At 38.4% G+C, this 21,524-nt stretch overlaps 1 protein-coding gene across 1 annotated transcript in view; it reads left to right on the forward strand.

Moving 5' to 3' along the window:
* Positions 1-21,524, forward strand: part of CTTNBP2 (cortactin binding protein 2) — a 188,569-nt gene that overhangs the window by 88,748 nt on the left and 78,297 nt on the right. The window contains 3 exon segments of the mRNA XM_006122544.5: positions 2-1,652; positions 9,502-9,705; positions 13,073-13,172. Of these exon segments, the coding sequence (XP_006122606.3) occupies positions 2-1,652; positions 9,502-9,705; positions 13,073-13,172 (1,955 nt within the window).

Consider the following 21,524-nt stretch of genomic DNA (forward strand, 5'->3'; position numbering starts at 1 on the left):
GTTGGAAATGGAAAAGTCTCAGTTACAGATGCTTGAGCTGGAACATAAGAAGTTGTCCGCTCGTCTTGAAGAAGAACGTGGCAAGAATAAACATGTAGTATTGATGCTAGTGAAAGAATGTAAACAGTTGTCTGGCAAAATTGTAGAGGAAGCCCAAAAACTGGAGGAAATAATGTCAAAATTTGAAGAGGAGAAAAAAAAGGCTAATGAATTAGAGGAATCTCTTGCAGCTGAGAAACAAAGGAGTACAAAAATGGAAGCTCAAATGGAAAAACAGCTTTCTGAGTTTGACACAGAAAGGGAGCAACTGCGTGCCAAACTTAACAAAGAGGAAGCACATACCAGTGACCTCAAAGAAGAGAGAGATAAAATGAGAAAAATGATTGAGCAGTTAAAAAAAGAAAATGACAGTAAATCAAGTCTTTCTCTTACTTGTAGAAATAAAGATAAGGGTTTTGTTTCTGTATCTGTTGGAACAGAAATACTAACTTCAAGAACTATTGCCTGTCAGACAGATACAATGCCAATGGACATTAGCACTGAACATATTAGGAAGCTGCCTTTCACTGTGCCTGTAAAGCCTTCAGCTGTGAACTCTCTGGTTTCTGGTAACACAAAAATGAATGTATCCTCCACTGCGGCATTTGTGAAACCAGTCATTGATAGGCACTCTTCCTGTAGTGAATTGATTATCTCACCCACATCTCCTATTCTGACTCCAAGTCAAACCAGAATTGAGGAAAATGGACCAAGTACTGGCTCATCACCAGATTTAACAAATAGAACTTCCCCCATTCCAAGTAATGCTGCCCTTTCTGTTTCTCCAGCATCCAATATTACTTCTCAGAACTCACTAGCTTCTTCTGTGCACAGTTTACAGTCACAGTCAGCCAATGCTACTGTGCATCCAGGCCTAAATCCTAGAGTCCAAGCAGCTAGATTTAGATTTCAAGCTAATGCTAATGATCAAGACCAAAATGGAAACACTACCCAAAGCCCTCCATCGAGGGATGTGTCCCCCACTAGTCGTGACAACCTAGCTGCCAAACAGCTAGCTCGGAATACTGTCACCCACGTCCTTTCAAGATTTACAAGTCCTCAAGGTGGTACAACTTTGCGGCCTGGAACGTCACATTCAGTGGAAGTTGGCACCTATCCCCCAGTTGGTAGAGTAGGTTTAAAGACTCCCAATGTATCAAGAATTGACAGAGGAAATCCGCCACCTATCCCACCCAAAAAGCCAGGGCTTTCGCAAACTCCTTCTCCGCCACACCCACAGATTAAAGTTATTATGGATAATAGTCGATCCTCTAATATAGGTGCAAAATTTGAGAGCAAAACCATGATTTCACCTCCTTCTAGTTCTCCACAAGGGATCAGGGTAATAAATGAGGAAGTTATTTCTAAGTCCTCGCCACAGCTGCCACCAAAACCATCTATTGATATATCTGTGGCATCTGCAGGCTGTGCCATACCAGCCATGGCCACATCTCAGGTGGGTGCCTGGCCTTCCCCTGGACTGAACCAACCTGCATGTTCAGAAAGTTCGTTTGTCATTCCCACCACCATTGCCTGTAGTTCTTCCATAAACCCTGTTAGTGCTTCATCCTGTAAACCATATGATTCAGACAGCCTACTGGCAACAGCATCAGGTAAAGGGATCAATATACTTCATACTGTCTCCCTCTCAGAATGTTCTGTATCTTTTTCTCTGGGTTTATGTCAGTTGCTTTATTTATCTTTTACAGATTTTTCCTAAAGTGGAAATTTACATGTGTATTATTTTTCCCAAATTTCAGGGGTATGGGAATTTATCTTGCTTCATAATTTGTTTTTGTTTTTAATAAGCCAGTTTCTTTTTAAGGAAGCCTTAAGTTTAGTGTATCCTTTATAAAACAGTGAAAATTAATGTTTTGAGCAGATTGGCCTTCTGAGCAGATATGCTGAGAGTATTCTGAAGTATTCCACATAAGGGAGATTCCTTAATAATACTTTGGCACTCTATAAGGGGAAGCTGAATATTGGAGCTCCACAAATCTGAATTAATTTTGAGAATTGTCTGTGTATAGTCTCTTTAAAGGTATGTGATGCTCCAATGCATCTGAGTTTTGTGGACCTTCTAGAAAACAGTGACTAACTGGGGCCATTTGATCTTCTTCTCATGGCACCAAATAATTTTATGGCAGCTTAGAAAAGGGCAGTCCTAGCCACCTTTTTAAACTTTGATGTCTTGCTGTATTTCTAGAGTGTGATGCATGCATTTGTCTCAGAAAGAGACTTGCTCCCAATGCTTAGCAGTTCCAGGTATTCTTCATAAAGAAAGCTTTATGATTTGTGGCCCTGATCCACCTTTGGCGCAACTGCTGAATCTGCCATCATCTTTGTTTCCAAATATGCCCTTTTGGGAAAAGGTCAGAACAAAAATAGCAACTATTAACCCATTTCTAGTCCAGAACTGCAAAGGGGAAGAGAACCGCTCAAAAAATGGTCAGTCAGTGCTGAGACCCTGTAGATCAGGAATAGTCAATGAGCAAACACAAGCCTAATCCAGACCATCAGATACTTTTGAAAGGACCCTGAAATCTTTTATTTATTGATAATTATCATCACTATTTATTCTTTTCTCTAGAGTCTGGACATTGACTCTACCTTGACAAAGATATGATACTAAATGATACCTTTGCAGCTGATGTTAAACTGCTCAAAATAGTTAAGACCAAAGCAAGCTGTGAAAAGCTTCAAAAAGATCTCACAAAACTAAGTGATTGGACAAGATGGCAAATGAAATTTAATGTTGATAAATGTAAAGTAATGCTCATTAGAAAAAATAATCCCAATTATATGTACAAAATGATGGGGACTAATTTAGCTATAACTACTCGAGAGAGATCTTGGAGTCATTGTGGATAGTTCTCTGAAAATATCCACTTAATGTGAAGCAGCAGTCAAAAAACAAACAGACAGAATATTAGGAATCATTAAAAAAGGGATAAAGAATAAAACAGAAAATATCTTATTGCCTTTATGTAAATCCATGGTATGCTGACATCTTGAATACTGCATACAGATGTGGTCATCTCATCTCAAAAAAGATACATTGGCATTGGAAAAGGTTTAGAAAATGGCTACAAAAATGGTTAGGGGTTTGGAACGGGTCCCACATGGAGAGATTAAAAAGACGGTAACTGTTTAGCGTAGAAAAAAAGAGACTAAGGGGGAATGTGATAGAGGTCTATAAAATCATGATTGGTGTGGAAAAAGTAAATAAGGAAAAGTTATGTACTTGGTCCCATAACATAAGAACTAGGAGTCACCAAATGAAATTAATAGGTATCAAGTTTAAAATAAACAAAAGGAAGTTTTTCATCACACAGCGCATAGTTAACCTGTGGTATTTCTTGCCAGTGGATGTTGTAAAGACCAGGACTTTTCACAGGGTCAAAAAAAGAACTAGATAAATTCATGGAGGTTAGGTTCATCAATACTTATTAGCCAGGATGGGGAGGAATGGTGTCCCTCGCCCCTTTTTGTAAGAGGCTGGAAACGGATGATAGGAGAGGGATCACGTGATGATTCCCTGTTCTGTTCACTCCCTCTGGAGCATCTGGCATTGGCCACTGTTGGAAGACAGGATAGTAGGCTAGATGGACTGTTGGTCTGACCCAGTATGGCCATACTTATGTGCTAAAGAAATGTGGATCTTGACAAATTTTGACTTATTCCTGCTGTAGACACAAGCAGAGGTTCAGAGGTATGGTGCCATCAGTCTCTAGCCCTTAATATGCTTAGATGCCAAAGATGTCTTCTCTTTTATGAGATGATGTAAGATTCTGATGCTCCTGGTATTCTTCTCTTCCAGGAACAACTACTCTTTACCAATCAGTTCTTACAGCAAAGCCTCTTTCTAATCCAGGGTGTGAAACAGGAGATTTAGTATAAAACGACAATTCTAAGCACTGCCGACATCAGTCCTTTTGAAAGCTGGTATAGGCTTCAGGGTTTACCCTGGTATTCAGGGCCTCCCATTCTGCATCTAGCTGTAGAAGGCATTTCTGTAGTTTCTTGGAGTAAAATCTGCCAAACTTCCTTCCATAGTCACCCTTTAATTCTTAGGCTAAAAGTACATCTAAACTATATCCCTTTTTCGATAAAGGAATGTGAATTAGATGTATCGAAATTGTAAATGAAGCTGGGATTTGAATTTCCCGTGTTTCATTTACATAATGGAGACAGCGGCTTTTTTTTTTTTTTTTTGAAACGCCGCTTTTCGGAATAAAACCCGAGGTCAAGACGGGGATCATTCGACAGAAATGCCACATTTTAAAAGATTCTATAAACCTCATTTTTTGAGGGTTACAGGATCTTTCGAAATGGGGCATTTCTGTCGAACGATCCCCATATTGACCACGGTTGCCATTATGTAAATGAAGCACAGGAAATTCAAATCCCGGCTACGTTTACAATTTCAATATGTCTAATTTACGTCCCTTTATCGAAAAAGGGATGTAGTTTAGATGTACCCTAAGGCTACGTCTAGACTGCAAGCCTCTTTCGAAAGAGGCTTTTTCGAAGGATACTTTTGAAAAAGCCTCTTTCGAAAAAGAGCGTCTAGACTGCAAGCAGTTCTTTCGAAAAAGCAAGCCGCTTTTTCGAAAGAAAGCACCCAGGCAGTCTGGATGCTCTCTTTCAAAAAAGCCCTGTTTGCATTCAAGAACACATTTTTTCGAAAGAGCACTTTCGAAAAAAGGCGTTCTTCCTCGTGAAATGAGGTTTCCGCCATCTAAAGAAAAGCCGTGTTCTTTCGATTTAATTTTGAAAGAATGCGGCTGTAGTCTCGACACAGGTGAAGTTTTTTCGAAAAAAGGCTACCTTTTTCGGAAAAACCCTGGAGTCTGGACACAGCCTAAGAGAGTAAACTGAGGGAGCTCCCTTTCTCTTCCCCAACTAGAACTGTGTGGTCAGGAGACCACAAAATACCAGGTCATAAACCCACCACTCCTCACTCTTCTACTACTAAGAGTTAGTGAGCTGCAGGATTAAACTTCAGATATCTGCTACACTATATTTCATGGAAACAAAGCTGTCATACATTCATTTTATTACCAATAGCTGTGTGTGAATGCCACACAAATCAGATGATAAATCAGGATTTTCCAGACCTCATTTGAATCCAGGGGAAGTTAGATTCCATACTGTTGTTTGCATAAGACAAAAACATTCAGGAAACTGACTGCAGGACAGAAGCCTTTATATAAATTTTATTAGCTTGGATTAGGCTACATATTAAGGGCTGTTTTACATATTAATTAGGTGAGAATACATCTGGCTCTGTAGGTCATTCCACTGTGACTAAGGCAGTTTTGATAGTATATCTCACTATGTGTAGAAATCTGTCAGTCTACTACCTAGTATTCTTAATTTATGTTTGTTACTCATGCATCTTCCGGGTGAACCTGCTGTACAACCTTAGCTGAAAGCCTGCACTAAGTTCCAGAGGTCCCAGATTCGATTCTGTACATCTCGAGAACATTTTTTAGACATTTGTGGCATCTAGATATGATTCTTGCTTCATCAAACAGAGCTAGAAACTGACGTGAAGAGGTGTTCAGTGACTTGCCTGTGATCCCCCAGCAAAAGACAGCGATGACCGAATTTGTGGAAGTCCCTTGTTTTAAACTTTTAACCATACTTTCCCTTATGTGTATTTGTGTTCCTTAAATGTGGGGCTTGATAAGGAAGTTAATCTATATATATTTTTGGCATATACTATAAGAGCACTAAAATTTTATGTACAGGATGCTGTACAAACATGAAAGATATGGTCCCTGCCTTGAAGTAGCTTAGGTTTAATAAAGGTAAAGGTAAAACAGACAGGTGGTGGTTTGTTTGGTACATGTGACTAGATCTAAATAACACTTTTTTTATTTACAATAAAAAACCACCTGACAGTCTTTGTAACCACCTGACAGTCTCTTTTTAAACTCTATCCCTTATTTATCATTTGCACTTATTCTGTCGTCGTAGATTTTTCACTCTTTGAGGCAAAAACTGTTTTCTAGTTTTTGTATAGCACCTATCATATTGTAGGCATTACTGAAAATAAAAAACAGTATTTAGATTTCCAAATTCTCTGGCCACAGATTCAGTTTTTAAACGTTACATTCAGCTTTATTTAAATCTTATTTGTTTAATCTTTGCACAGAATGTTCAGTATCTTAATTTGTATCAGAAAGATTTAACTAACATTTAAAAATTAGTGTGCTGAAATGTTTGTATTTTACTGTACAGTAAGTGCTGGTGAAAATAAGTCAAAATTTGTTAGTAGCATTCAAAAACATAGTAAGTCTGATTACTTTGATAGGCTCAGATGGAAATGTGATGTGTTTACTGACCTGTTGAGAAACATCACTTATTTTCCTTTTAATGCAGAGTCAGGAGAAGTGAAACAAAGTCTGATCACTGAATTGTTTTTCTTTCATTAATGGCTATCAATTCTCCTGGTTAGATCTGTTTCTGTACAATGCAGCATTGCTTTAAGAAACATTTCAGTAGTGTCACTGTTTATGGTGGAGTGTTTTGGTTCTAAGAACAAAAAGTACTGTGATATAGCATAAAAGATTACAAGTTGCTTCAGTAGTATTTCCTTTTACATCAACATGGCAGATATAAATACAGCAGAGAAAAGAACTCCCCTTTTGTCATGTATGTTGAACAAGGCATATGAAAAAGTGAAAGTATACTCTAGCATTTCTAATTTGTTTTGATTCCTAAATATACATGGATTGGACTTCCTAGAGATATACATGTTTAAAACTGAAATGTTATAATTATTTGGATTTCCATACCCCTGGGATTTCTTCTTTATTTTTCTTCTTGGTTTTGTGCTTTAACATCACTCTTCATTCAGAATATGTATTTATTCAGTTCATTGCAACATTGATTAATTTTCCTTTGTATGTGATTGGCTTAGTAAGTAAATGGGATGTGAGGAGAGATTGATCTGGGCTTTGAAATTAACCATCTCCACATTCTGAAGCTGATGCCAGAAGCTGTTTTTCTATCCCTCTGCCCTTCATCACTGCATGCCCTGCTAGCTGTTACAGATGCTTCACTTTTGCATATGAGACAAAATACCTTACTGATATTTCCTAACCTTATTATATAGTATTTTGGATGAGTACAAATCTATTATGCTGCTTCCCAATGATAACTGAAGTTAAAATACGCATTTATGTAATTACTTGGTTTGTAAGTTTTATGCAATAGTAGTTTTTTATCCATTCTAAATCTAGCACAGGGCGCTTCATCAGTGGAATGCAACAGTATATTTACCCTCTCAAGAAGCTGAAAATTATAATAAAATCCCAGTTGTCTAGTTACAGTAACACACAATAAGCATTCTTTCTCTGCTATTAATGTTGCTACTGAAGAATCTTGTGCTACTTTTCAACAAAAGCAGAAATCTCAGAAATGTTAATATTTCAAAATGGCTTGGCATAGTGAACCTTACTTTTTCAGTAAAGTGTCAAGCCCCTATCCTCTCTACGTCCCAGTATCCAAAATCACTTCAGCAAAACAAGATTAATTTCTAAAATGGTAAAAGCAAGTTCAAACAAAGAAGATTAACATCTAAGGGGAAGTTCATATACTAGAAACATATATAAGCAGCAGTATCAAAAACATAGTGAAATCCAATAAAATCAGACAATACCTTTGTTTTAGTCATAACAAAATTTTACTTACAGAAATGGTTTAAACAAAGTTAAGCTTATGAGGTGATACAAAGCTGAAACAATGGAAAGAAAAACAGTTTTCATAATTGTATTTTATTTTTCTTTCCATTATTCCTCAGTCATTTTTGGACCTGGTAAGAATAAATGTGCACAAACATCTGAACTGCTGGTTTAGTATACATAGTACATAGTATTTCTGAATTCTTAAAAGGTGTAATTTGATATTTTTTTGTAAAGCAAAAATAGTTCTAGAGGATTTTTCTGTGATCTAAAAAGCACAAGATACAGAATTTATAAGAAGCAATTTAAATTGTATGGATCTTATTTTGTAAAACTTAGGTTCTCTTTTGTAGCCTATTTTTTAAAAAAGGAGCAAAACTACCTATGTATCTTTATACAACTTCAAAATTAGCCTTCCGTTTGAAGTATTATACAGTATAACTTTAAAAACTGAGATGAGTGCTGATATACATGGTAGTGGTTTTTATAGTTGCCTACGTATGAATATTTAATAAAATGAGTGATAAGTTAATTTAGTCTTCTGAGAATACTGCAAATAAATGTTATTCTGTGAATCTATTTAATAGCAACATTTATTTTATTATGAAATTACTATCAGCCTAAAATTGCCTGATTTAAAAAAAAAGTAATTATTTTGGTTAGTTTCCAATGGGAATTTGACTATGTACTTTGTTATACAGGTACTATCAGATTTCAGCATAATTTCATGTGTTGGTGCACATGCACAAATAGAGTAATATAGTCAAAAAAGGAAAAATGGTGTGACTTTTCATTTTCAAAGGGTAAAATACGTGTGTGTACATACACACTTATACTTTTCAATTGTTTTTCCTATTCTTTTGCAGTCTTTTGATCAAGGAAGAGTACATAAAGTCTTCCATACTATATGCAGCAGACTTCATGCATTTAACAAACTCTCCTCTAAAGCTGCTAAGTAATAATATGTGGAATGTCTAACAAAATAACTCCTAAGATTTCTGAAGCTCTGTTCTGTAGATTGTCGTTTTTACTGGATGACTTGAAAGCTTTTATCAATAATTGTGATATAACTAGCTACTAATTCTACATAGACTCTTCTCTCAAAATAGAAATCACAGTACTGCTGAGTAAAATGAACATATATCTTGAGGTACAGTTCAACAACAAATATGTACATTACAGGGTTCTGCAACCTTTATGTTGAACTGGCCCTTTAATTCTTTATTTTAAAAATATAACTGAAGCATTTTGAACCAAATCTTCTGTCTTATCTGGCTCTGATGCTTTTTCAGGTTTAAACATTATCTATTAAGTTAAGATTTTGAAGAAAAAACAAGTTTGTAGATGAAAATAAAAAAGCACTTACCTATATGAAAATGTCTGAAATTATTTTAATTTAGATACAGTTAAACTAAAACCAGAATTGTATATGATTTTCATTAGTTTTTTTTCTTCTTATTATAATAATAGAAATTATGGACTGTGGAAACTGATGTTTCCCAAAATGTGTTTATATTAACCCATGATGATAGCATCCTGTTAATTTTAGTTAACAATGAACTTCTTACCACTGTATGTGACTTTAATTTATCTTTTAGTGTAGGGACAAAAATAACATTACAAGAATCGTACTAAACTGTAACTGAGCCTGTAACGTCGATGAACCTGTTTAGGATTTGTTTTATATATTTTAATTTCTCAAAAATAATGCACAGCCTTAATTTTATTCATATGTCTTCCCTCTAACATCTGTCACTTTAACTCGCAGGCTGGTCTCCCTCCCTAACCCCTTTGTTAATGAGTGGTGGTCCTGTCCCCCTGGGTGGCAGGCCCACCCTTCTTCACCAAACTGCTGCCCAGGGAAATGTCACTTTATTGTCAATGCTGCTTAATGAAGAAGGATTGGACATTAATTATTGCTGTGATGATGGTTATTCTGCCTTGTATTCTGCTGCTACGAATGGACATACAGGTAAGCGATTCACAGTTTTATTAAATGATATAGATAAAGGCTGTGTCTACACTGCACCCCTTTTCCGGAAAAGGGATTCAGATTAGACACTTCGGAATTGTAAATCCGCGGGGGATTTAAATATCCCCCGCGGCATTTGCATTTACATGGCTGCCGCTTTTTTCCAGCTTGGGGATAAGCCGGAGAAAAGCGCCAGTCTAGACGCCCTTTTCCGGAGGATTCCTACTTTCAAGTAGGAATAAGAAATCCTCCGGAAAAGGGCTTATTTTCCGGACAATCGCATCTAGACTGAGCCAACATCTGTTTGAAGGTTGAAGAAAAGACTTCTATTGAGTAGGCTTCTGATTAGATATTTAGTCTTTAAAGTGTCATAGGACTCCTCGCTGTTTTTGCATAAATTATAAATTTGAGCAAAATCTCAGTTGATATGGACTTCATATATAAGTTTGTCAGTGATTTTCTGTGGAAGGGATCAGGGATTTCATTATTAGTATGAAATTCAAAAGTGCTGATGATCTAGCAGTTCCTACTGATCTCTGAGGGTATGTCTACACTACCCCGCTAGTTCGAACTAGCGGGGTAATGTAGGCATACCGCACTTGCAAATGAAGCCCGGGATTTGAATTTCCCGGGCTTCATTTGCATAAGCGGGGAGCCGCCATTTTTAAAACCCCGCTGGTTCGAACCCCGGGCAGCGCGGCTACACGGGGCACGAACTAGGTAGTTCGAACTAGGCTTCCTAGTTCGAACTACCGTTACTCCTTGTGAAATGAGGAGTAACGGTAGTTCGAACTAGGAAGCCTAGTTCGAACTACCTAGTTCGTGCCCCGTGTAGCCGCGCTGCCCGGGGTTCGAACCAGCGGGGTTTTAAAAATGGCGGCTCCCCGCTTATGCAAATGAAGCCCGGGAAATTCAAATCCCGGGCTTCATTTGCAAGTGTGGTATGCCTACATTACCCAGCTAGTTCGAACTAGCGGGGTAGTGTAGACATGCCCTGAGAGTTTGGATATTCATTTTTACTCTTGACATAACTAATGAGAGAGTTCTACAGAATTAATGGAGACATCATTCTTAAATATTTGCCATAATTACTGTAATATAAGTCTTATAAGATTATATAGCTACATATAAACTGTAAGCTTTAGGTAGTAGATTCTTGTTTTTTAAAACAAGTAGTATATTGTAGTTGTTTTGATTCCTACAACATCTTCTTTCTGCTTTCTACGCAAATACTGTCCCCAACTCTTGTGCATGCATTTTGTTTTTGAATGAATGCTGGAAAATAGATTTTACCATTTGGCCTCAGCATTGAGCTAGTCCACTCAGGTAGCTACATTATGTTGATAGTATCAAGCATTCATTCAGACACTGGAAGTGACAGAGGGAGGAAGAATAAAATGGTAAACCTCGCTGCAAAACCCAGGAGATATCCCTTGGAACCAGCTATAGAAAATTATGTGCATTAACTGTACTTGGTATACAGCTTCAACAGTGATGCATGCCCCTTAAATATTTAAGATTCCTAGAAATACCTCTGTTGCCCTTTTTTTTAATTACTTTCACCATAACCGCTATCAAGGACTTTTTGAAGGAGCCAGAAAGCATGCTGGTCATACACCTAGAACTGCTTTAAGGAAACCTTTTTTCATTTTATTCAAAGGAGATTTATAAAGTTGGTAAGAAGGAATTCATATTTTTAATTGAATAGATATTTGAATTAAGATGGGGATGGGTGAAGGAAAGACAGGAAAGAAGTTGTGATGGTATTGGCATTTGTCAGAGCAGTACTACTGAGAAATAATTGAATATCTGAGGTTTTTTTAATTGGAATTCCATGGTAAATATTAGTTTTAGGCAAAGTAGCTGTGTGAGGGCTTCTTGATGATTTTTAAGACTTTCAAATAAACATTCTAGTATAGAAGTAGCTTATCGTGGATGGGATATTCAAAAATAGACTCCTAGTTAGGCTTTTAGTTCCTTACTCTGGCTCACAAAAGTTTGACCTCAATTTCAAAAGTGCTAAGTATCCAGTAAGTCTCAGGCCAGGTTTACAATAGACCTGGAGGCTTGTCTTAAGGTATGCAACTCCTGCAATGTAAAATACATAGTTGGAGTCAGCTTACCTTAAGCCAAGCTTTGTGCCATCCCCACAGCAGGAAGCTGATGGGAGCAAATACTCCTGTCTGCTTGGCTTTCTTTACTTATTGCAAGAGCAGGAGTACCAGTTGCCAGGAAGGGCACCCTTTGAGTTCACTTCAGTGAGTTTAGTTAAGACTCTCGTTAAGACTTGCTAAATCAATCTCCAGAAGATTGATCACAGCAACATCTATCTTCTGTGGAGTGAAGACAAGGCCTCAGTGACTTCAGTGTGAGGTTTTGAGCTCTCGGTATCTTTAAAAATCAAATCAGTTATATGGGTAAATAAGGTTTGGCTCTGGTTTTTTTAAATCTTGTTCCTTGATGTTTGGTGATTTATGCAGTCATTCCATAATACTCACTTAAACATTTCAGAGAGTGATAATCAGAGGAAAATATGCTTTCAGAAGTGAATAAAAATGAATTTCACTTGTCAAAACTTTGGTTTTTTGATTTGAGCACATTAATGTTCAAAAATTTGGGGCAGGAGATTAAATCCAGGATTTTCCTTCAGAAAAGGGGGAAGTTACAGAAGAACCTCAGAGTTACAGACATCTTGAGTATGCAGGTTGTTTATTATTCTGAAATGTGTGTAATTCTGACTAAAATGTTATGGTAAATTTTGCAAAGAACAACAGCTGTACATTAATATATCTCTGAAACTTTACTATTCAAAAGAAAAATACTGCTTCCCCTTTATTTTTTAAAAGTGCACTTTTAACACAGTACTGCATACTGTTTGCTTCACCACCACCACCACCTTCCTTCTGCTGCCTGATTGTATACTTCTGGTTCCAAATGAGGCGTGTATTTGACTGGTCAGTTCATAAATCTAGTGTTCTGAACTATGGAAATTTTTCTTCTAAGAAATATACTTTGAGCAGGCTATGTACTTTCTTACATTTTAAATGTGTGTAGATGGCATTCTAATCTCTTGTGGAAGAAAAAGCAGAAAAATGATATAATTACTATATACTTTAAATATCTTGAATGAATTTGGCTGTGGAATGGATGAATCATTTTCATTTTCTACTGTTTAATTTAACAAGTTATTTTGGAAATTGTTCACTAAGTTTGCAAGTGCAGTTCAGTTGTAACATCATCCCTAATATGATGTAATTTTAGAGCATTCTGACACCTGTGGACTTTTTTTAACTAATCAACTACATGCTCTCGTTTTAATCCTTCATTTTTCCTGTTGCATCAGCCTTGATTTGTGTTTAATTAATAGATTGTGTGAGATTGCTGCTGACTGCAGAAGCACAAGTTGATGCTGCTGATAAAAATGGCTTTACACCCTTGTGTTCAGCAGTTGCTCAGGGACATTTCAGGTAAGTGTCATAAGACTTTTTCATGAAACTGTAGTACAGTACTCTTTAAGCATTATATTTTTAGCTGTAGTTGTGCTTTTATCCTATATTTGAAGCAAAATACTAACGCTGTCAAACAATTACATTTATTTGTGAGTAATTGTGCTGTTAAATAATAGAATAGCATTTACATATTTTTGGATATTTTCTACATTTTCAAATATATTGATTTCAATTACAACACAGAAAACAAAGTGTACAACACTCACTCATATTTATTTTTTATTACAAATGATTGCACGGCAAAAAACAAAAGAATTTTTTTTTCAATTCACCTAATACAGGTGCTGTTGGCTAATTTCTTTATCATGAAAATGCAATATACAAATGTAGACTTATGTACAAAAAATGCATTAAAAATATAACCATGTAAAACTTTAGAGCCTGTAAGTCCACTCAGTCCTATTTCTTCAGCCAGTGGCTCAGACAAACAAGTTTATTTACATTTGCAGAAGATAGCACTGCCTGCTTCTCGTTTACAATGTCACCTGAAAGTGAGAACAGGTGTTCACATGGCATTGTTGTAACTGGTGCCACAAGATATTTGTGCGAGATGCCCTAAAGATTTCATATGTCCCTTCATCCTTCAGTCACCATTCCAGAGGACGTGTACATGCTGATCACAGGTTTTCCTCGATACTGATCCAAAGCAGTGCAGACTGACGCATGTTAATTTTCATCTTCTGAGTCAGATGCCACCAGGATATTAATTTTTCTTTTTTGGTGGTTTGGGTTCTGTAGTTTCCACATCAGTGTTGCTCTTTCATGACTTCTGATAGCATGCTATATTTCTTTTAAAATGCATTTTCTTTGCATTTTATAAAATCTGCAATGAAAGTGTTCTTGAAATAAACAATGTGCTAGTTCATTACCTGAGACATTAAATATATGGCAGAATACCAGTAATATGGAGCAGGACGCATACAGTTCTCTCCCAAGGAGTTCATTCACAAATTTAATTAACAAGTTATTTTAATGAGCATTATCAGCATGGAAGCATATGGTCTGGAATGGTGGCTGAAACATGAGGAGGCATATGAATCTTTAGTGCATCTGGCACATAAATATCTTGTGAAGCCAGCTACATCAGTGTCATATGAACACCTGTTTTCACTTTCAGGTGACACTGTAAATAAGAATGGTCAATATTAGCTGCTAAAAATGGATTGTCTTACTGATTGGCTGCACAAGAAGTAGGACTGAGTGGGCTTGTGGTTTGTGAGATGATAAAGTGGTGGTTGGTTTTTTTTGTGCAGTTATGTAACAAAAAATCTACATTTGTAAGTTGCACTTTCAGGATAAAGAGTTTGCACTATTTGTATCAGATTAATTGAAAATTATTTTTATCATGTTTATAGTGCAAATATTTGTAATCAAAATAATATTGTGAGCACTTACATTTCAATTACAACATAGAATACAAGTGTATATCTATTTGAAAAAGTAGAAAACATCCACAAATATTTATTACATTTCAATTAGTATTGTTTAATAGTGCAATTTTTAAAATCATGATTAGATTTTTTAGTTAAATGCAATTAATTGATAGCACTACAAAATACCCAATCTCATAGTAATGTAACATTCTGGTTGAGAATGTAAACAAATTTCTATGTTTCCCATTGTAGCTTTAATTTGACCACTCATGGTGCACCTGTACTATTTGTAATGGCACCATGACAATTACAGTTTCCATGGGGACAATAAATTTGAATTTCCTGACTTTTTTATATACACATTGTTAGCTATAATGCTGTATTAATGTAGGCTTTTGTATTCATTTTCGTTGTTTGATTTTTCTAAAACAAAAAGGAGAAAGAGAGAGCCAAAAGGAAGACGTGATTCTACACTCCAATGGCCTCAGTGTGGATGGCCTGTAGGATTCATTAAATTTTCATTTATTTTGTAGTTTCTTGGGTTTTGTTTTCTTTGTTTTTAAGAGAAAAACATGTAATTTATCCAGATATATGTATTACTTAGTCTGTAATCTCATGGTCTTATTGCTGCTATTTTTGTTTTCTCCAAACCATTCCACCCCCACTGTCTCCATTTGCCACACCCAGCTATTGTATGTTGTCATGATGTAAACTCATCTGAGCAGGGACTGCCTCTTTCTATGTGCTGCACACAGCCCAATAGAATCCCAATTCTGAGCACTATTTTACAGATAATAGCCAAATGATATGCTATTTAATGTTAAATTTGTAAATTTACAGAAACTAGAATAGGATATGCAAGAAACCAGTACATCCTGTCACTAAAATGGATGCCTTTCAGATACTTGTAAATATGAAACTATTCATTTCTGCTGCTCACCCTGTCAACATTTGGGTAGTTATGGCTCTGTTGTACTTGTGGCTCAGCACAGCTTATGCTATTTCTGCTCCTGAGGGCTATTTACAAGGCTTGACATCCCTAAATATTTCTTGTTTCTCCATCTTTTCTGATGTCTTGAACATGGATTGCCTTATCATGACATGTAATAAAACAAAGCCAGAAATATAAAAATAGTGCTGAGAGGCTAAGTAATTTCAATAATGCTTTAGATGTTGATCATTTTAAATTTCCTACTTTGAAGAATTCTCCCATAGGCAATGCAATAGTGTACTCTGTCCGTCCTTTCTCTCCGCATTATACAGTCAGTGCTGCTGCTGTACTAAGAATCTGAAGTTAATGACAGTGATGGACTATTAGTATTGGCTAGTGCCAAGATAGCATAGCATGTTTGAGGCAAGTTTCTTAGTATGTATGCCAATTAACCTTTTTCTTGAACTGTCACAACCTTGTATCAGCCATAGATGTAGTGTTTTGAGCAAAAATGGACAGTTCTTCTAAATTGTTTGGCAGCTTTTGTTTGGATTGAAAAAATGTCCACTAAAAACTGAGATCACCAAACTCATTTTACTATTGTCCCAAACCAGATTTTGATCCTGAACTTCCAAAGGTGACAGTTAGTTCATAAACTCTTGTACCACTTAGAGTCTAACATGCCCTTTTGTTATCCGGTCACCCAGTTTTGTGAGATTCCTTTATAACAATTTGCATTCTTGAATCATTTTGTATTGTCTGCAAACTTTGCCACATTACTGTTTTTCCAGATCATTTATGAAAACAGACCTTTTGGGACCCTATTTACCTTTTTCAATTCTGAAAACTCCTGCTGGTTGAGGCACTGCCAACATGATATTAACAGCCAGACACATCCAAGAAAAATGTAGAGAGAAACATCAGGATCTCTGCATGATTTTTATTTACTTGGCCAAGGCATTCAACACGGGCTTTGGAAGGTACTTGTGTGAATTGGCTGTCCTGAAAAATTCATTGCCATAGTTCGATCCTTCCAGGAGGGTGTGATGGGTCATGTCCTTGGCAATGGAGAGACATTGGCACCTTTTGAAGTTTTAAAAGGTACAAAGCAATCCTATGTCCTTGCTCCTCTGTTGTTTAGCATCTACTTTTTGACAATGCTGTTAAGTTAGTTTCAAGGATTGCAAGTTGGGCATACCTATTTAATATCAAACTGGCGGCATTTTCAGCCTCTGAAGACTTCAAGCTCATACCAAAGGGTTCACTACAACTGTCTGTGTCCTCCTGTTTGCTGATGACTGTGTACTGTTGGCTCATTCAGTTTAAGATGTACAGAAGCTTTTTGATCATTTTGCCACCTCTACTCACCTGTTTTGGACTCACTGTGATCCTTAAGGAGACAGAGGTTATGTCTCAACCTCTTCAGAAAGAGCCCTGCACTTAGGTGATTACTGCTGCTGATACTGTTCTTAGGGCTATGGACAAGTTCTGCAATTTGGAAGTGTACTGTCCTCCCAACATAAATGTTGATGATGTAACTGCTTGACTAGCCAAAGATAGTTACCTTTGGAAGATTTACCAAACACTTATGGAATGACCATGGTGTTAAACTGCTATCTTCATAAGAAATTTATTGGGCAGTTGTCCTGACTATTGTGCTGTATGATTTGGAGTCAGGTACCATATATTGCTGCCACATTTTGAAACTTGGTTCCATATGCATTGCCTCAGAAAGATTGCCCACGTGAATTGGTGAGACAGAACTCCAAACTTGGAAGTCCCTTACACTGTGTGATGTCATGGGCCTGGAAGCAGGGCTTCTGAACAAACTGTTTTGATGGATTAGTCATGTTATGAGGATGGATGACACACAGATACCGAAGGTGATCTTCTATGGCCAGCTTGTTTGTGGAAATGCTCTACTGGTAGTCAGTATAAACCTTATAAAGAAATCTTAAAGACCAACCTCAAGTCATGCGGCATATCTCCTGGTGATCTGGAAATGATAGCTCAGGACAGACTGTTCTGGCAGCAAACTATTGCAAATGCTTTGCGAGTCAACCTATCTAGATACTAATATTCTAAAGTTAATCTTCAGAAAAGGGTAGGATTCTAAAAGAGTGAACAGCACCCACAAGTGGTGGATTTGTATGTGACATCTAGGATTGGATTTGCTGATTGAGGATTGGCTTTGTCGTGCATCAGCTGAGTCATAGAATATGAGATCCATTGATTGAAAGCTCAGTCTAAACAGAATTCTGAAAACTGACCATTTATTCCTAACCTTGGTTTTCTATCTTTTAACCTTGAGAGGACCTTCACTCTAATTTCATGACTTTTTACCTTGCTTAAGAGCCTTTGGTGAGCAGCCTTGTCAAAGATTTTCTGAATGTGCAAGTAAACCATATCTATTGTATCATAATTGTCCACATTTTTTTTACCTCAAAAAAAATTGTAATAGATTGATGAGGCATGATTTCCCTTTACACAAGCTGTGTTAAGTCTTCCCTAAAAGACTGTGTTCATCTCTATGCCTGATAATTCTTTTCTATAGTTTCAATCAATTTACACTTGGTACTAAAGTTGGGCTTACTTGCCTTTGGAACTTTTTAAAAAAATCAGTGCTGTATTAGCTATCTGCCAGTCACTTGGAACAGAGTCTGATTTAGGCAGTAGATTACATACCTAAGTTAGTGGTTCTACAATTTCATATCTGAGTTTTTTTCAGAACTCTTGAGTGAATACCATCTGATTATAGTAACTTATTGCTGTTTAGTTTATCGGGTTCTTTTTCTAAAACTGCTTCTGTCTACACCTAAGTTTAGGACAGTTTCTCAAAATTGGTAGCAGAAAAGAATGACTCAGATGTGGGAATCTCTCTCACATCCTTTGCAGTGAAAACTGATGCAAAGAATTCATTTAGCTTTTCTGAAATATCCTTGTCTTCCTTGAGTGTTCCTTTAGCACCTCAATCATCTGGTGATTGCAGTGAGTATTTGGCAGGGTTCCTGCTTCTAATAAACTTAAAAACTATTTTTTGTGTGTGCCTTTTGCTAGTAGTTCTTTAAATTCTCTTTTGACCTGCCAATTATTCTTCAGCTGGCTACAGGTGTATATTCCACTTGGGTGTGTGAGCCCCTGGCACACAGAAACTGTAGAATTTTGCTTAGTAGTGCCCTTTGGGAAGGCAAAAACACTCTTTAGACTTTGTAACCTCTCTGATGGCTGTCTCCACCCAGATGGCTGCCTCTAAGGATGTCACCACCCAGACGCCCTCCCCATCTCTTTTTCAGTGACTTTTGCTTGCATCTTAGTATTCTGTTTGTAATTTACCTCATGCCCACTCTCCAGTTAAAAAATAAAGTCACTCAGGTAGAATACAGTCAACTCTGGAGTCTTCCGTGGGGTGGCCATTTAATCTGGTACCAGCAATATGGGTCTCTTTACTGGACATATCAACACCATTGATTTTTCAAGCAGCTGCTGATTTACTTTGCCTCTCTTTGCCAGACCTGCATGTAATACTGGAGCCCTCAGCTCAAGTGGTATCTTCTGAGATCTGTGGACCATCTGAATTGATTGCTTCACAATGCGGGCTGTTTAAGGCATCTCAGGGACTGCTTAAAAATCATATTGTGGAGATAATACCACTCTACCTGTTGGCACCGAAGGCTGTGGTGTTAGTGCAGATTCCAGCTTTGGCTATGGAGACAATATCAGCTTCTACAGATCTAGTACAGGCCAGAACTACAAATGCATTAGCAGCCTCTACTTCGATACCAGTGTCTGTTCCAGTATTGAGTGGTAATGCTGTGTCTCTGACACTGCTGGTACTCATGACTTCGACTGCTCTGATTTTTTTTTTTCTTTTTTTGGCGTCGCCAGTGTACTTCCAATGAGATAAGACACAGGATGGCTCTGTGATGCTAGCAGACCATGTGCCAGTTCATGCCAAGCTCCTGGGTTCCAACACGACACTTATAGATAAATAACTGGAAACTATTATTTAAAGGGCATTACATTTATAAAAATGTGTTTACTTATAAGATGTTGCATGTATTAATTTTACTTAATATCTGGACTCTGTATTGTATAGATACACTGAGAGCTGGTCTACAGTGCAAATTTGCATCAGTGCAACTGTACCAATGCAACTATGCTGCTATGGCATGTCTGAGACCTGGAAATAAAAGGCTCTGCATTCCATCTGTTGAAATCCCCAGAAATGTTCCCTTTAATTTTTTTTCAGCCATGTGCAGAATAACATTTTGTTATGTGCACCAAGATATGTGCAGATGTGCAGCACCAGTAGAAACCTATGCTGTGGGTGCTGTGGTCACTCTGCTAATCAGTTGGGCGGCATTTGAATCCCTCCTGGGAAGCCACCCAAGTGCTCAGTTTACAGGGAACACTGGTTCCCGGTCCCTGTATATTAAGTTATAACACTGCAGAAATTCTCTTACTAAGCCAGTTGTGCAATCAACCCTCTTTCCCTCCCCTAACCGTGCATCCATTTTATACTCTCTTTAAAAAGTGGAAAGAGCAATTCTGGTGAAGATTCTCTAAGGCAGTGGTCTTCAACCTTTTTATACCCAAGATCACTTTTTAAATTTCAGGGCAAGCCACGATTTACCCCATCCCTTCCTCAAGACCCCACCCCTTCCTTAGGCCCCGCCCTCTCTATCCCCCTCCTCTCCATCAGTTGCTGTCTCCAGCCCTTACGCACTCTCACTGCGTTGAGACAGGAGGTGTGAGCTCTGGGGTGGGAATGAGGGATTTGGGTGTGAGAAGGGGTGAGAGGTGCAAGCTCTGGGAGGGAAGTTGGATGGAAGAAGAGGTGGAGAAGGAGATGCTGTCTTGGGGAGGGGACTCCAGGCTGGAGAGTGTTGGGGTCAGGTGGAAGGTTAGGGTGCTGAGCAAGCCGCAGACTTGTGGATATAGGGGTGCAGGAGTTTGGGTTGGGAAGTATGAGGGGCTCAGGGCCAGGAGGGTTGGGAGTATGATGGGCTCAGGGCACAGGTTTGCGGTGTGTGGCTATGGCAGGAGTGTTGTAGCACAAGAGTGGAGATGTGAAAGGTACAGAAGTTTGAGGATATGGGGGGTCAGGGCAAGGGGTTCAGCTGTATCATAGGCTCGGGTTGGGGTGTGTGATGCTATAGCCAGATGGGGGCTTGACCCGCTGAAAAATCAGTCAGGAGCCACACATGTGAGATGCAAAAAAACAACCCCTACAAAAGCCCCCAAGCCTCACTGATGTGTCCCCAACTGAGACACCTCACTCCCCTGGCACTCCAGCCCCATGAAGGTAGGTAGGACTGAGGTTCAAGGCCACAGGCCAGATTAACTCTTCTGGGGTTCAAGCGTTAATGGATTTTGTGGGCCCCCCAGGCTCTGGGGTGGGGCCAAAATGAGGGATCCCGTGTGCGGGACAGGGCTGCCAGTGAGTGGAATAGGGATGGAGGTGCAGAATCTGGGTGGGAAGTAGAGTACAGGAGCAAGCTGGGGATAGGTGTCTGGCCAGGAGGAAGGGAGCAGGAACAGGATGCTGGTGGGTGTCTGGCCAGGGGCAAGGGGACAGGGGTAGCTGGGCCAGTACCTAGGGCTCTCCAGGGATGAGTTTCTCTCTGGAAGGATCTGCAGGCAGCACTGGAAGAAATGCACGTGTGGCTCCTTTAAGAAATCCAGCCACTTTAGATCCTCCACTGACATCTTAAACCCCCACCTCCCCAACCCTGTCTCCCTGGTGCACAGGGGAAGGAAGGCAAGACAAAGTGCACACTTTGCTATGGGAGCCGTGGGACTTCTTTCCGTGGTGTGGAGCCATGGGACTTCTCTCCCCCTGCCCACTGCAGGAAGCCGGCATTGGCTCCAATTTTGTGAGGGGCAGGAGGCTGTAGCTCCTGCGCAGGCACCTCATTGCGGGTGGGACAGAAAAAGGGGGACTGGGAATACTGCATCAAGATCGCCTGGCAGTGCTTCCATGATTGACCAGTTGATTGCAGTTGA

Source organism: Pelodiscus sinensis, chromosome 1 (assembly GCF_052426305.1).
Source record: "Pelodiscus sinensis isolate ZL-2025 chromosome 1, ASM5242630v1, whole genome shotgun sequence".
In the NCBI taxonomy this organism is placed as follows: Eukaryota; Metazoa; Chordata; order Testudines; family Trionychidae; genus Pelodiscus; species Pelodiscus sinensis.